Raw genomic sequence first — 17,377 nt, 5'->3', positions numbered from 1 at the left:
CTAGTATAGTTTTTGCCTAGTTGGTCTTGATCTGTCCATGATTGGGATCATGTGTTGTACCACTTCAGGTGGTACACCCTTCATCTCTTTGTAGTTCCAGGCGAAACAATCCTTAAACTCCTTAAGGAGAGAAGCGAGCTCCTTTTCTTCAGCTGGAGTCAAGTCTATTAGTAGCGATATAAACAGGTTTGGTTTCCTCCCTTGACTCTGCAATATCAATTTCCTTGCCCTTAGCTGGGGCCATTGTATGATGTGGATAAACCAACTTCCTTAACCCTTTTTGTCGTTGTCAATTAGACCACTTTTTGTTCGTCAATTGTGTATGTCTTGAAATAGTCTGGTATTGAAAGCAGGTCTGGTTTATCCTTATCCTCTCTTTTTTTTTAGCCATCACCTTCTTAGCCTCGCACTCTGCTTCTGCCAAAGCTTTGTTTCGTTTTTGGCACCTACTTTTTATAAGCTTAGGCATTTCTGGTTCTTGAAGGGTGACTTCCTGCCTATTTTTTCCTTCAAGGGATATCTTGCTTAACTCCTCACCCCAATCCTTAAAAAACTCATCGCGTACCTTAGTAGCTTCAAGGTATCTCAGCCCCACTGGGCATCCGTGGGTTTTCTTGGTAACATGGCATTTTGTTGAGCGATATACTATTTCTGCTTCCGCCATCTTCTAAGGTGTTGGGCACTGGTTACAGCCTTGTGATGCAATACCTTCTATGCTTGAAACTTCCTCCCCCGATTTCTCTTCACCGATTTCTCTTCAATGGGTTGCTAATTGACCATACAGACAAAGGTAGTGGGAATAGTCCTAGATTCAATGTATTGGGTTCCTTGGGGTTGCATCACATCTATGGCTAGCTAGCACATTCATCCAGTTTTCATTGAAATCCGGAGGAGGAGTGATGCATACATTTTTGCTTCCTCTTCCTCTTTTAAAACTTCCACCGTGGGCTGGCATATTTGTATAGATGTGGTTCTCTTGATTGTGACTGAATCGTTACCAAATAGTTGCCCTTCCATGGAGTGTACTTTCCATGTTTGTAGATCTATCTTTGGAATTTGTGAGTCCCTTTGAACATACACATGGTCTAATGCCCAATCGTGCACCAATTTGGATTCCCTCATGAAGGCACTTCCCAAGACTATGTCATATGAATTTGGTTAGCGCAGAAAATCCATTACCACAAATGTATGATGGTAGCAGAACGTAAAGACTTTAAGTCGCACATTCTCTAAAATACCAATTGGTCTTGAAGATGTTCTGTCTGCCATTTTAACGATAAGATCTGCTCTTTTTAAATCAGGTTTTTCCCAATTTTCCTAACATCGTTTTGTGATGATGCTGACTCCCAACCCACCATCTAGCCAGTGTTTGGTATCCGTTATGATGAATTGGGATTGTAGCATTAGTGTTGTCACTTTTGTAACAATGCCCCAATTGATTAACCGATATTTTGACGAATCCAGGTGTTCTTTCCCTTGCATGTTTTAAGTTTCTTTCTACTAGAGGTGACTGAATCTCCTCTGTAGTGGCTACTTGCTTTAGTTTGCTCTCTACCCATTCTTTTATGTCTGCCCACAATGTTGGTGAATTGCATAGCACTTGTCCTAATGGCATTTGCATGGAAGTGGATAGTACAACTATGAGACTACCTATGTCTCTGGGCTCTTTGTAGGTGAGGGTTCCTTCCATGTGTGCGTCTCATATCCACCCCTAGGGAATGAATGAATGGACTCATCCTGCGTAACCTCCTCAAACATTCTTGACATAAGGTTTCCTTGATATCCCTCTTCCGACTCTTCTCGAATTGGAGTAGGTACATCCAATTCTCTTTCCCTTGTGTGTTTGTAACATCCTCTGATGGCCATTTCAACATCCTCTGATGGCTCCTCAATCAATACTTGTTTGATTTTAGCCTGTAGTGGTTGTAGTGGTACAACATGTGGCGACAGAGGTAACGTGTCCTATATTCAAAACATCCCCCTAGGTAAATAGGAAGGGTTTGGTTATCCTGCAGCTGCAATAATTTGCATGAGTGGTGCTGGTAAAGCCAGTGGTGCTCTGGGTGCCGATAGTTGTGCTACGATTTGGAACCTTGGATACCTGCACATGGAGGTGTCATGATTCCCTAATTTTACACAATGAACACAATAGAGTAATGGCCTTACTCTTAACTGTGGAAATTGAGTGGTAGTGTGATTCAATCTGCACATAGAACACCATACCGAATCTCTACGAGGGTAAAGATGGGTATGCCCATGCCCATATGTTTCTCTTCCATCGTTCACCTTCAATTTGTCCAGTATGGCATTATTGAGTTTATCCACATTCATGTTCCCTTCCCAACTTGCTTGCTCCGAGTTTCTCTTTCTTTTGGTGACTCAAAACTCACAAAGTCATTGCTACCGAAGATATTTTGACATCTTCAGGTTGTGGCAATTCAAGAATATTGTCTTCATATTCGATTGCCAACTTACAACATCCATCAAGAGTAGCCGATCAGGCTAATACTAGATATTCATGCATTTTGTGATCTTGGATTCCTCTCCGAAAGCAAGCAATAACTGATTAGTTAACTTCTCTCGTAGTTTAAATCTTGAATTCAAGTGCTTTAGCTGGGATATATAATCTCGCGTAGACTCATTTTCTTTTTGTTTGATGTTATGCAGTGGTGCCACAAGACTCCATCTATTGCCACTTCGGGAAAAGCTTGGCACAAACACATTCTTGAGCCGAGTAAAATTGATCTTATCTTCTGGCTTGAGGGTTTGAAACCATTAATGAGCTTTTCCTTCTAGGGTCAGTGATGAGAAGGCATGAATCATGGTTACATCACTTAATGGCTCACAAGTTTTGCATGTGGACTCAAAGATCTCCACATGTTGGATCAGGTCCCCGTCCCCTTAACTTTTGTATGAGCTTGAAATGATGTGTGGCTTCATTTGGGATGGTCTGGATTCTAGAGTAGTGCCTAGTTCCTTGACCAGTCCTCGGCCCATTTCCATAGCCATATTCAACAAATCTGTCCTTGTGGCTGCGCATTAAGATCTACATTTGGATCCACCCTTGGTTTTGAGGAGCTACTCCCCCCTACCCCTAGACCTTGTTGAAATATACAAGTGAATAGGGTGTGTGCGGGAAAATAAGCCCTTGGGCAAGAGGCTATAAAAGAGAATCTGTAAATGTGAAAGAACTTGTGAAAAGGTAAGAAGTATCTACTGGGAGAGAATAAAGGGTAGCATGAGGAGATTTAGGAGGTGTGGAGATATTCTAGGAGAGGTGGAGAGAATCAAGCAAAAGAGGTGGGGTGAATCAAGGAGAAATCAATGGGATTGGATGTTTGGATGTAAACTCTATAAATTGAGGCATTGGCCTAATGAGAATTTTTTGGTTTTTTATTATCCATGCCTACATTAAGCTATCAATTAATTGCTCACTAATCACATCTTAATTATTATCTAATCTCTTTGTTAATGATATTGATTCTAGCATTTGATCCACCACCATAGCTCATCACATTACTGCAAATTTAACATGGTATCAGAGCCTAGCCTAGAATCCATCAATTTATGAGCCCATTATCTTACTAATCACTTGGCTAATTAGGATTAGTAGATAATTAAGATTTTTACCTCTTTTTCAAACAAACCCTCTGTAACCCCTAGCTGGTAGAGGAGCTCTATCTCCCTTCATACATCAAATTAGCCCAAACCACTTTAGCCACACATAGCTATCACCCTTGTGCTCCAGCCCATTCAAACAGAAGCTCAAACCGCCAGCGCACGCTGCTGTTCCATGCGATTTTGCAAGTGCCTGTTTTCTAAGGGGGAGATCAAATTTCTCTAATTCCTCTTGACCCTAGGGGTTTTCAAGGGTGCTCTACAAGTTGGTGATGAAGACAGATTTTGATTTGATCAAGTCTACAATGAGATCCAAGCTCTTCATCAAATCTGCAAGTGACTTTGGTAAAACAGAGATTAAGCATGCAATGTTTGGTCAAATCTTGTGTTTCTTGGCTTAATCCTCTACTAGACTAATTGCTATTGATGGCCTTGAAAGGGTTTGAGTTCATTTGAACTCTAAGGCCTTAGATCTGGACTCCCCGCATACTCTGTTTTTTGCACACAAAATAGAGGATTAATTTGCTAATCAATGATTAATCAATACTAATCACTATATTTTGGTACAATTGAGGGTTCAAATTCACCATTGGATATCTGATACAGATCCCTATAACTTCAGATTGCAATTCGGGGATGGTTTGATACTCTAACCATTCCGTACAGATTTATTACCCTTGGTTTAATGTAATTTCTGGTGATTTTATGCTGATAAATCTGTTGTAATCATCACCTAAACACCAGATTGAGTTGTAAAAGGGTAGACACTGCCCTTGAATCTTGAAATTGGATCAAGAGGGAAGACCCCCTTCACATCATCATGAGTACGGCACAAGAGATAGCCAAATTTAATGGGGAGCAGTTTTACGCATGGCAAACAAAAAGCACGTATCTGGAAAAATCTGTGGGGGCTAGTTAAGGGAAGAGATGAATGCCCAGAGGTGAGAGGGGAAAATGAGTGGAAGAGCAGGAATGAGAAAGCATTAGGACTTATCGCACTCAGTTTAAATGATGAAATCATTCATCATATCACAGGGATATAATGGGCAAAAGATGCATGGGATGAACTTAATAAATCATTTGGCACACAAGCTAAAAATTCAAAGATAAATCTGTTAATACAATTCTACAAATTGGATATGAAGGAAAGTGAACCTTTAATCACACACTTGAACAGATATAAAAGCATTAAGCAACAACTGGCAGCTATTGGCAAAAAGGTAGAAGATGATGAGGCACTAGCTGTGCTTCTGAAGAGTGTGGACAAAGATGAATATGAAAACATTGTAGCAACACTAAAGAATGTACCTGAATTGAAGCTACACGAGATAGAAGGAGCTCTACTAGAGCAAGAGACCAGAGGCAAAGAGAAGAAATAATGTCCCCTAATGGGATGCCTATGGGTTTGGTTGTGTTTTCCATTGGCAATAAGCTTACCCACGAGGCTTCTAAATACGAGTGCTATGCTACTCCAAGCCTCCCAGCAACAATCCTTGGTGATTATGTTATGACACTAGCACCACCATCCAAGATCACGGAGATCGTAAGTCCCTTCCCTTGTACATGACAAGTATCATTGCATTCATTTCGTCACTTTTAAAATAGTGTCCCAGCTTGTTAATGGGCCCTTTGGGCTATCCTTTGGTTTATCTATGGAGGGAGGGTTTTCAATGGGGCATGGTTCATCTTCTTCCTCCCTCGGATCAAGCTCAACTATATGGGCTCTTAAATTCCCATTCATCTAATCTGATAAGTCTCTCCAAAGTTGAGAAGTTCCTTGTAAAAAGAGAACTTATCAAAACTTGGACCTCTGAGAGGAGGACAAAAGGTTGTAAGGCTTGCTATGTCCTATAGGTGATACTCGCTCTCACTAGGCTTGTACTCACTCTGAGGTAGGCTAGGACGACCTGTTAATGTTTAAGGTATGTACACTGAGGAGGTGGTGCCTCTGAAAGGCTTGCTATGTCCTATAGGTGATACCGCTCTCACTAGGCTTGTACTCACTCTGAGGTAGGCTAGGACGACCTGTTAATGTTTAAGGTATGTACACTGAGGAGGTGGTGCCTCTGAAAGGGATGAGATAAAGTTGTCACTGATCACCTCAAAAAAGTTGTGGCATTGGCTATGGTGACCCATGGAAGGCCAACTTTCACCTCCCACTGAGTCCTCCCTCACTTTGCATCTAGCAATGTGGGGCTTGATTGGATTGGTTCTCGAGGTAGAGGCTCCAGAATTGGTTCTGTTTGTGGCTTCTTAAAATGGATATGGGTCTGTTTTGGAGGCTAAAACTCTAAGGATCCCTCATTAGTTCTATAATTGGATCTGGGATATGCTCATGTGAGGTTCGTGGTTTGTACTCGACCACTTGTTCTAACACTGGATCTAGTTTAGTGTGTACCTTCCTCATAAGCTCTTAGGCTTGTTTCATTCTCTCTTTCTCCAACACGAGGTTATAGTACTCCTTGAGTTTCTTTAGGGAAAGTTTCCATAGTTGTCCTTCAGCAATTCTAGAGTGTGTTTCCTCTAGAACTTGCACAAATTCATCTTCACATATGGACCTCTATAGAACATCATTTGGTAAGGCTGCTTCATATATTCTAGCTCCAACTTACAAAAGATAGGCTTTCATTACATACAATTAAGATGGTAAAGTGCCTTCTTGCAAGATAGGCATGTGAGATCATGTTAACTGAGGAGGCTAACAATGTGAGTGTTTTTGTCAATGACTCATATGTAAGAGGATACAATGTGTGGTGTATATAAGAGAACACTCCAAGAAGTAGGATCTTTCAAAGCAGAAAACTTTAAAACTCAAATTATACAAAAATAGAGATAGAGAAGTAGGATATTTCACAACACAAAAATTTAAAACTCAAATTACACAACTTAAAAAACTTAGATTGCACAATAATAGAGATAGAGAAGAATAATGTATTACTGAAGTGATATAATAAAAGGAAAAAACCATACACCCATGTTCTCTTATGAAGGGAGCTTTGATGGGATGATTTGGAATTACTCAGATGGAGGCTATATGCTAGTAGAAGCTAGGGACTAACCTCACACTGATGAATTGTGTGGAGAAGGGAATAGCCATGAATCTATATAGGCCTATATACACGAGGCACTCATGATCAAAGTGTGTAAATCTATGGTGATAGTTTGGTGTAGACTCAGCCCATAAAGATGAATTAGGAATAGCTACATAGCTATACCTACCTCCCACGTCCATTCGGGCTCATCTTACGCCTTGTTCAAGCCCCCGGTAATATTATGCCATGGTGTTTGATAGTAAAGTCTGCCTGTAACTCTATCTATGGACTATTATATGAGGTAATGCTCTAGTGTAACATGTAGCATGTTTGTCAAATCTAATCCAAGAAATCTCTAAACCATCTGGCTCCTAGTTCCCATGTGAATACAAGGATGTCCCCTAACGCCTAGACTAATCTCAACCATGGCTACTTCTCATAATGGGGGTTGTACAAACATGAACTAGCTAGTGCTTAGACAATATAATATGAGGGTTGAGCATTGATATCCAACACCCCTCCTTAATGTCCATCTATCTCTATGGTTCGATGAAGATGTTGCTCCATTGAGTCCCTTCTAAGAGCTTCTGTGAAGATATTTGCACAATTCTTAGTTGTTGGGCAATAGACCATCTCGACCTCCGTGAATATCATGAGCTCGTACATAAAGTGATAATATATCTTAGTGTGTTTTACACAAGAATGAAACACGTGATTATTTTGAACAATAGCTATTCAACTCATCTTCATCTCTTGTTGACTATTAATAAAAAATTAGCCCTTATCGTTTCCAAGGGAAAAGGGAACCATATTGAGCCATTGAGTTGTGCTCCCATTAGTGGACACGGGTGCTATTCATTTGTCATGTTCTTCTTTCACTTAAGTATTATGCAATATTGGGTTGAGTTGGCATAGCTCGTGGCCTTTCAGAGACAGAGGAAGGAAGCCTTGTTCCTTTTACAATCAGAAGTGGTGGGTGCTATTCATTTGTCATGTTCCTCTTTCACTTAAGTATAATGCAATATTGGGTTGAGTTGGTGTAGCTTGTGGCCTCTCAGACGGAGGAAGGAAGCCCTGTTCCTTTTACAATAAAAAGTGGTGAAAATTTGAATTGTAAAAGGAATGGGGAAGGAGGCCCTGTGAAACTAGCTAGAATGCCACAGGTGGTAATCCTAGCCTTAGTAACCTTAGGTGAACAAATGTTTGAGCATAGATCATCACATACTTTTTTGTGAGAGATGGGTACAAAATTCAGCTTTGTCCTCTTTAATTGTATAAATACCAATATTCTTTCAGTTCTCACATCGTGAGAATAAGGAATGTTCGATCATGAAAATTAGACTAGCTTGCTAATAGCATTTCACTATAACTCAAAACCTTACCCGCACTTCATTACATTTTCACATCGAGAAAATGTTTTCATGATTGAAAATCAGTGCTACATATTCACACCTCAACTCTTTATTCCAAAATATGTATCCACTCGAGAGCATCCTAACACATAAGTTTCATCAACTCTTGTATGCATGTCCAAAGCTGAATTTTGTACCCCATCTCACAAAAAAAGGTACTATTGCGAAGTTGTAATGAGCTATGCTCAAACAGTTGTTCACCTAAGGTTACCAAGGCTAAGATTATCACCTAAGGTTACTAGAGCTAAGATTAACTCAAACAGTTGTTCACCTAAGGTTACCAAGGCTAAGATTATCACCTAAGGTTACTAGAGCTAAGATTAAGCTTAATGTGATGTGGCATTCTAGCCATTTTCACGGGGCCTTTCCTTTTTTACAATTCAAAAATTCCATTTCAAAGATTCATCAGTTTTCATTGCTGCATCTTGCAAAACACACAGGGAGAGATTCCATGGCTTCTGCGAGCAACCGACGCAGGAGGCGACCTTCTTTGTCTGCAGCAGCCATGGCGGATCCTGTTGCTTCTGCGCTACTCTCCCCTCTCCCTTCTCCTTCCATCCTCCCGTCCTCCTCTCACCTTGCAGCTGCCTCCCCTACCTCGGCCGATTCCTCCATCGGTCAGATCAAGATGGCCTTCTCCTCTCGCCTTGCCTCCCTCCGCAAGGAATCCGACCTCACGCACGCCAGCCTGGTCAAGGAGATAGGTGCTGCCTCCGCTCGTCTTTCCAAGCGCGTGAAGGTTAGGTTTTTTTCTTTTCTTTTCCCAAGATTTTTTTGTTTCTGTCTAACGTATGTTACCTGAAGTGCAGATTAAGGTTTGGATGAGGCAGGCATTTTTCTTTCTTGCCGTCGCGTTTTTACTTCTCTGTTAATTTTCTGCTGCGCCTGTTTCTGCATTTAATCTGTACAGTGCATAGAAACCCTCTGTGTTGTTAACTCTGACATCTGTTGCACTGTTTTTCTCAGCATTGCTTTTGAATGAATCGACTCCAAGGTCTCTTCTAAGTTCTGACACGATTTTTGAACATTTTTGCAGTTTAATGCTTTCCTTTCTCAGAATTCCGCACGTTAAAAGCGGTTTATGTCCAGTTTTTTGTTTTGTTTTGTTTTGTTTGCTTTTTCGATTTTGCACTTTGTCAGCGTTTTATGCCGGCACTGGGCAGCCGCAGCCTAATAAGCAAGTTCTTCTTGAAGGTTAAAACTTAAAATGCCTCTCCTTTTTCCTGTCTCTGCAGCTATTTAAGGTATTCTGTCTCGTCGATCTTTAATATTTAGATGTTCGAACAAAGAGTACAACTTTGTTTTCAAGTTGCAATAAGAGAACTGTCTCTGCAGCTATTTAAGGTATTCTGTCTCGTCGATCTTTAATATTTAGATGTTGGAACAAAGAGTACAACTTTGTTTTCAAGTTGCAATAAGAGAACTGACGTACTGCAGTCTGCTACAGCCTACAGTGCTACTACTCATATTTTGCAAGCTTCTGTCGTTGGAAAGCACGTGAGATGTTTCTCATAGTCCATCACTGTGTCACAAACTACATTTAGTGGGCATATCCCTAGCCTTTATTCGTCAGGGCCGTCTCTTTTCTGAGAATCCTGCTCGCTGGCGCGCGCTAAATGAGCTGTTGATGACGCCTTAATCTCCAGTTAATATAGGAGTTTATAATTACTCTCTGTAAGTAGATTTTCCCTCTGCCATTTCTGGACGCAGTCTACACCAAGTTTGCTAATAGGCTCGATCTCATTGCGTTTTTCGCCCCACGATTTCCTAGTCCTTTTGCAAGTAAGTGCCATGCCTTTTTGAAAACATTGTTACATGGAGCAGGACGTTCCTTGAACATCAGTTTTACTGATTGCAACAAAGAAACAATCGATGAATGTTAAGAGACTGCAAGTAGCCACCTTTGAATAATGTTGAAAGCTTGGATAATTGTTAGCCAACAGAAATGAAGTGCTTCTGTCTGTGTGTGTGTGGGGGGGGGAGAGAGAGAGAGAAATAAATTGTTGTGAAGGTTTCTCTTAATATTTGGCTAATCTGTTGACTGCTTTCAGCAACATCATCTATTTCCAGTCCAGGCATTTGATAGTGTGGTAAACACTGCTCATTACTGTCTAGATCTGTTTTCTAACCAGCAACCATCATGCTTTTCTGTCAAAACTGCAGCTAGAACTCCAGTCCTGCACGCAGCACATGGACGAATTTGAGCGGGATTGCAATGCTTTCTCAGCTGATTATGAGGAAGACATGGACGAGATTAAGGTAAAAATTAATGTCCTTTCAAGGTTCACCATTGAGACAGTTTCCTGTAGCACCTGCAATCAATCCATAATGTAATCTGCTTGGAAGACGAAGCTTTTTGTGTTGATCGATTTTGCGTCACAGCTGGCCTGTTAGAAATTTGCGACTCTGTATTGGGGCAGTAATTCTTTCTGGTTTAAGAAAGATAGACCTTATCACAGTTCCGAACTAGGATTAATCCCTTTTATATATTGCAATATTCTCGGCCTGGGCAGGGAGATTGTGAAGAATTTGCTTCCAGAGCGCAGAATTCAGCATCACAGCGTAAGTTTTTGCCTAGTTTTAAGCTCTTCACTGCAAACTGTCTCATAGAACTGTGCAGCGGTTTTGATTACTGCTAAGTTTTGAGATTTCTGTTGCACTCTTTGCAGCGGTTAAGAGTTTTGAGTGCTTAAGTAGGATTCTGTGTGCAGATATCAAGAAGACGCTTCCAGAGTTCATAAAATCTGTGGAAAAAGACTTGGAGAAGCTGCGAGCTCGATTTGTGCCGCCTGTTTAGACCTGCAAAATGGCTGAATATTGGAAAGCTGTTTGAGCTTTGGCATGTATCTAGAAGATTGCTCACTTGCAATGTACAGGAAACTGTTATCCTGCAATTTGGAAGCATGAAAACCTCTGTGAAATCTCTCTCTAGCAGACAGAAACAACTAACAAGACCTCGATAAATGAGCTTTTTAATGTTCAAAGCAAAGCGGTTTTCCTACGATTTTTTGGGAGTAACCGCAATGTACAGGAAACTGTTATCCTGTAGCAGACAGAAACAACTAACAAGACCTCGATAAATGAGCTTAATAATGTTCAAAGCAAAGCGGTTTAATTCCTAATTAACTTGATAGACATTGCAACCCTCGATTAGCTCGCTTACTGGATCTCCAATTCTCTTCATTTGAGCTCAGTTACTTGTTCAATGTGCAATTCCTACGATCTTGTGCTGGTCTAAGGTTTCTTTTTGTTAATTTGAATCTCTATGAAGCACAAGTTGTTATGTGGAAAGGAGCTTCTCTAATTACTTGTACAAAGCAGGCATGTGTGTGTTACTCTGTAAAGAAGTGCAACGAAGAGAGTAATTTAGCATTGCATCTATTTTCTAATTAAGTGTGTAATGGTCTATACATCCAAAGATGAATTCATCGTGCTAGTTGCCTCGTTTTTCGTTTTTATGTGACTAACTATGACTTAAAGAAAATAGCTTAGGGTCCCTTTTTCCTGTTTAGAAATTCACGAAGTCTCTTTTTCCCTTCAGAAACGTAACCTTCTCCCTTCAAACAACTCTGAGTTGTTATGGAAAATTCACAATATTGAAAACGGTACCGTAGGTGCTCGATTTTTTTTTTCGATGAACTAGGGTTAGGGTCAGGGTACGCGCCTCTTTTGACTTCTCCGTTATCTATGTCAAGTCTTTTGCTACAATCATGTCAAGAAGGGCCTTCGCCAAAGCCTCTCCAATGGCCGTAAGGCCAAGTTGAGCGTCCAAGAGAAGAAAAAGCATTCTTCACCCCGAGGAGGATTCTCTCGAGGACAAGGACGAGGAAGAGGCAGAGTAGGAGGAAGGACCTTCACTTGCCACAACTGTGGAAAGCTAGGACACATGGCAAGAGACTGCTACAGTAATCCCAATGGAGAAGGAACGACATCGGCAAACTTCATGGAGGATCCTAAGGAAGTGGAGTCAGATCATCTTTTCTGAGAGAGAGAGAGAGAGAGAGAGAGAGAGAGAGAGAGAGAGAGAGAGAGAGAAACCCCACAACCCAATGTAGCCTGCCCTAACAGAGTAAAACCACCTCTAAGCCACTGATGATGTAGGCCATGTGGTAGATGTATGTGTGAGCACTTTAGTCAAGGTCATGGGCACTTGTAGTAGCCTTGGACGATACATAGAGAGAGAGAGAGAGAGAGAGAGAGAGAGAGAGAGAGAGAGAGAGTCAAGGACTATGAGTTTAGGGACTTGAGGCACTGGTCGCGGACTATCAAGTAGGAGGGAAACTTGGTATAGGGTCCAAGTGTGCTAGGGAGTATTCACTTGAGGGGAGGTGTTGAAATATACAAGTGAATAGGGTGTGTGCAGGAACAAGCCCTTGGCAAGAGGCTGTAAAAGAGAATCTCTAAATGTGAGAGAACCTGTGAAAAGGTGAGAAGTATCTACTGGGAGAGAATAAAGGGTAGCATGAGGAGATTTAAGAGGTGTGGAGATATTCTGGGAGAGGTGGAGAGAATCAAGGAAAAGAGGTGGAGTGAATCAAGGAGAAATCAGTTGGATTGGATGCTTGGATGTAAACTCTATAAATTGAGGCATTGGCCTAATGAGAATTTGCTGGTTTTTTATTATCCATGCCTACATTAAGCTATCAGTTAATTGCTCACTAATCATATCTTAATTATCATCTAATCTCTTTGTTAATGATGTTGATTCTAGCATTTGATCCACCATAGCTCATCACATTGCTGCAAATTTAACAGACCTTGTCCTCTTCCAACATTGGCTATTCTAGGCATTTCTGGTCTTTAGGTCAGCCCGGTCACTTCATTTTGGTCTGGCTCATTATTAGCAGCCTCTGTATGCCTTTGTAGAATCAAGAGCTCCATGTCATGTAAGAACATGGGATGATTGATCATTTGCTCGATGTCCTTCTTGGTGTATATGCAGTCTTCTACTTCACCAGTTTCCCTCGGTAGGTTATCTCCTTCATCTTGGGTCACAAACCCTTCCTCCTCTCTTGGCCCTTCATTAATGGGCTCTAAATTTGGAATATCTCCCTCAGTCGTGCCTATAACTATTTCTGGCTCCTTGCCACGTGATTGAAATAGATTCACATTTCCCATTTTCTTTTGTTCAGCCATACCCTTCGAGTATTGAGCTCTTGTTTCTTGCAATTGCCGTTCCACTTCAACCCTTTTCAAATCTGATTCCACTTTCTCTGAGGTTGGGAAGAATACTTGACATGTCCTGGTGGCTGTGCTTTCCAAGTCTCTTCTCATTATGGGGGTGCCAGTGTTAGACAGCCTAGAGCTTGAAGGTTGGGTTAGTAATTCTTGCCTTGGACCTAATCCAGTGCTAGTTGACAGACCCGTGCTCGAGATTGCGCTTCCTCATCGTTTTGCTGGTTTGAAGATTGCAAAATCCCCAGGCTATATCAATGATACCACTAGATCTTGTAGGGGAGGGTGGTTTCTCCTCTTCCCCAAACCTAGAGAATCGTAGCTCTTCTTCCATGGATTCTTCACTACTTGTCTCTCGATGGTAGTTAGATTCCTAAGACACTCAATTGAATGTTCACTGAGTGGCATGAACCAACACTCTTTTGATAGGAAGATCTTGGGTGATTTGATGCACTGTCGTCGGGAGTGAGGTCGTCTTCGATGAGCTTTCTAGACCTCAAGTGCATGTGTATATGAATGTGATTTGATAAGCTAATTTGCTACCCCAATTGAATTTTGATAAGGTACTGTTGATATGATTTTCTTTGTTTTTTGTGGCTGTGAGACTGCAGATAACAGTTCACTTCGTGAGATGTCAAAGAATCGTTCACGTCGTGAGATCCAAATCGTTCATTTTGTCGTGAAATGGTAAGTAGTTCACATTGTGAACTAATTTCTGTACTCTCATGTGCTCCAATAATTACTTCGGATTCACAAGTCAGCATTACCTTGATCTAATTTACTGGTCTCAATGTGCTCAGTTAAGGTGCTTCCTAACCTTAATCTGATAATACTAGGTTCGTGAACTAAATCTGGTTACGTTGTGAAACTGCAGGTAGAAACAGTTCACCTCATGAAATGGTCCCTAAATCCTAAACCCTAAAACCCTAAATCTTAGACCCTAGACCCTAGACCCTAAATCCTATGTCCCAATCTCTAAACCCTAATCTCTAAATCCTAAACTCTAAACCCTAAATCCTAAACTCTAAACCCTAAATCCTAATTTCTAAATCCTAAACCCTAAACCCTAATCCCTAAATCCTAAACCCTAAAATCGTAAACTCTAATCCCCAAACTCTATACCCTAGACACTAAACCTTAAAATCATTTCATCATTGCTATAATAATCAAGTCATCTGCATAGATATAGATATCCAGTCATCCATCACCAATTTCATTATGGCTATAAAAATCAAGTTATCTAGTAGATATCACCATTTCCTCACACAAAGCGAGTAATCCATAATGGCAATTTCAAAAGAATAAATGATAATATATTGACTAATCATCTTGTCAAACAATGATCCTAGTGCTTCTTTCTAACCATAAAGATCATAATTCAACTTGTATACATTGTATGGGCAATGTGGATGCACATAATATAAATCCTAAACCCTAAATCCTATGTCCCAATCTCTAAATCCTACATAGATATAGATATCAAGTCATCCATCACCAATTTCATCATGGCTATAAAAATCAAGTCATCTAGTAGATATTACCATTTCCTCATGCAAAGCGAGTACTATATAAGAAAGTTTTCCTAGATCAATTACTATATAGTGAATACTTCCATGACTTTTGCTATATAGCAACTTTTTATTACATAGTTTACTATATAGGGATTTTTTACTAGTTTATTTGCTATATAACAAGCTTTTTTCTAAAACGAAGAACTAGGAAATGTTCCACTTTTCCTAGATCCTTACTTTTACTAGATATGTTTATTTTTTCTAGTAAACCATTTAGCAAAATATTTTTTTTGCTATATAGAAATGTGTTAAAAGTCCCTTGTGAGCTAGCTAGCTTGGTGGTAGACTTTTACTAGATATATTTTTTCTAGTAAACTATCTAGCAAAATGTTTTTTTTTGCTATATAGGAATGTGTTAAAAGTCCCTTGTGAGCTAGCTAGCTTGGTGCGGGACATATTTTGGGCCTTTTGCACATTTGGTCTCCTTTTCCCTCTTGAACATCCAAGTTAAACTCTTTCTCCCTTCCTCTTCCATCTCTTTAATATCTATCAAGCCCGAGACCCTAATCTGCATAGCATCTTCGCATTTTCTTTCTCTATCTCATTTGCCCAACCCTAATCTTACTATTATAGCTTCACAATTGATATGGCTGCACCACGAAGAAGATCAAAAGATGAGATTGAGGAGGAACGATTATGGTGCTTGGGTGAGAGAGGCATTTTGCAAGGGTGCTTGGGTTTTCCTGTAGCCTACTGCTATTAGTCTGCACATCGAGTTCGACGACGAGATGTAATGGAGCTTCATTGGTTAGAAGGATCATTTAGAGGGACTCAAAAAATCAAGCAATGGGAGAGACCTGGTGGCCATTGTACAACATGTGTACACGGCACGAGACATACATCTTCGTAAACAAACTCGATTCCCATGCAACTGTAAGTATCATAGGGAAGGAAGGAGGCATGTGATATTACGATAGCTACATCTTTCATGCTTAGTGATCTTATTTTTGGGCTGCAGATATTTTTCCTTCCAACTTAGCAGAGGAGAAACCATTATGAAACCTTACCAGAACACTTTAAGCACTAGACATACATCTTCGTAAACAAACTCGATTCCCATGCAACTGTAAGTATCATAGGGAAGGAAGGAGGCATGTGATATTACGATAGCTACATCTTTCATGCTTAGTGATCTTATTTTTGGGCTGCAGATATTTTTCCTTCCAACTTAGCAGAGGAGAAACCATTATGAAACCTTACCAGAACACTTTAAGCACTACATGTAGACATTGGTGAGGCACTGTTGTCTTATAAAACCAATGTGCAGACCTTCTTACGGAAAAGATCTTCTTTTACCGGCACTCCTATGTGGCGCCAATGCATGATGGTGGGTTTGGTAAGCTAGAGATCATCACATCTCCCCTCCTCTCTTTTGTTGAATGGTCAACTCCTGATGCTTGGACGGTTATGGTCATGAAATCAAAGATGCTTTGTGACATACAAGGATCTTTGAAGTTTGCAAAGCCATCTCGATTTGTGGGTCTCAGTTGGGTATGTCCAATTCATCTTTTTGCTAAAAAGATGTTCAATCAATTTACTTTCTCACAAACACTTACCATGTTTGTGTGCAAGAAAGTACTAGGTGATGGCATGGTTTCCTTACTTGGAGAGCAGTGGAACATTGTAGAGGGGCAGCATAAGGATGATACATTCAAGTGCAAAATAGTAGAGTCCAGTGTTACATTTTGGTATCTTAAAGCTCGTGCTACCTTATACATTAGCTTTTATTACGAACGGTGGATGAAGAAATATAGTGGTTAGGTCCCATTGCAAGTAGATGAACAAGTTGTTTTGCCTCTTGACATATGCGTTAAGTTGCCCAATGGTGTGGTGAAAATTGTAAGTGCAAGTAGGTATTGGAGCCTCCTAAATATTAGAGAGCACCTCAATATCATGGGAAGTGAGGATATAAGTGGGGCACAGTTCAAGGTGAAGAATAGAAAGATTCAAATACGAATGGAGTTGAAGACCTTGGTAGATGCTGATTGGGAATATGATCGTATAAGCATGACTTAATAAGAAAGCTTTGGAGTTTTTTTATGAAGTCTATTTAGACTCTTGGGATTTTATAAATTTATGTATGTAATTCATCAATGAAAAGTTTTGTCTTGTAATTATTGTGCCTTTGTAATTTTTTATGTTGTTCTTTTAGAATTACAATATTTAGAGCTCTTTTTATGAAGCCCTTAAAAAGTTCTGATATTTTTCTTTTAGAGATTTACTCGAGACACAAGATGATGGCACAATATTACAAACTCAAGTACAAATGTGTTTTGAGTAAAAAACATCACAACATGAGAAGAGAATTTCTCAATCTTTACAAACAAGATTATAAAATTAGAAGAAAAGATGCTTTGGCATCATGTACATGTCATTTGGGGCTCATTTTGAAGTGTTTTCATGAGATATTTGCAAGTGGTTTCGACTTCGAGAGGAACTGCCACTTAATAGTCCACTATGCTTTAAGAGCACTTCTTTCATGATTGGAGGGTCTAGTTCCACATTGCTCATGGATGGGACTACTTGTTGGCAGCCTTTGGAGTATGTACAAAAATATGGCATACTTGAG

At 40.2% G+C, this 17,377-nt stretch overlaps 1 protein-coding gene across 1 annotated transcript; it reads left to right on the top strand.

Annotated features, from left to right (window-relative positions):
- Window positions 1-8,467: 8,467 nt before the first annotated feature.
- On the top strand, window positions 8,468-11,217 carry LOC147614888 (uncharacterized). The gene is made up of 4 exons (XM_086779797.1): window positions 8,468-8,801; window positions 10,226-10,321; window positions 10,576-10,624; window positions 10,774-11,217. Exons 1-4 carry the CDS (start codon window positions 8,514-8,516, stop codon window positions 10,857-10,859), a joined length of 519 nt encoding a protein of 172 aa, XP_086635923.1. The 5' UTR covers window positions 8,468-8,513; the 3' UTR covers window positions 10,860-11,217.
- The last annotated feature ends 6,160 nt before the right edge of the window (window positions 11,218-17,377 follow it).

The sequence above is a fragment of the Cibotium barometz genome, chromosome 41 (assembly GCF_041138505.1).
Source record: "Cibotium barometz isolate CiBa-2024 chromosome 41, ASM4113850v1, whole genome shotgun sequence".
In the NCBI taxonomy this organism is placed as follows: Eukaryota; Viridiplantae; Streptophyta; class Polypodiopsida; order Cyatheales; family Cibotiaceae; genus Cibotium; species Cibotium barometz.
Note: the sequence above shows the minus strand (reverse complement) of the source record. Positions and strands in the feature narration are given on the sequence as shown.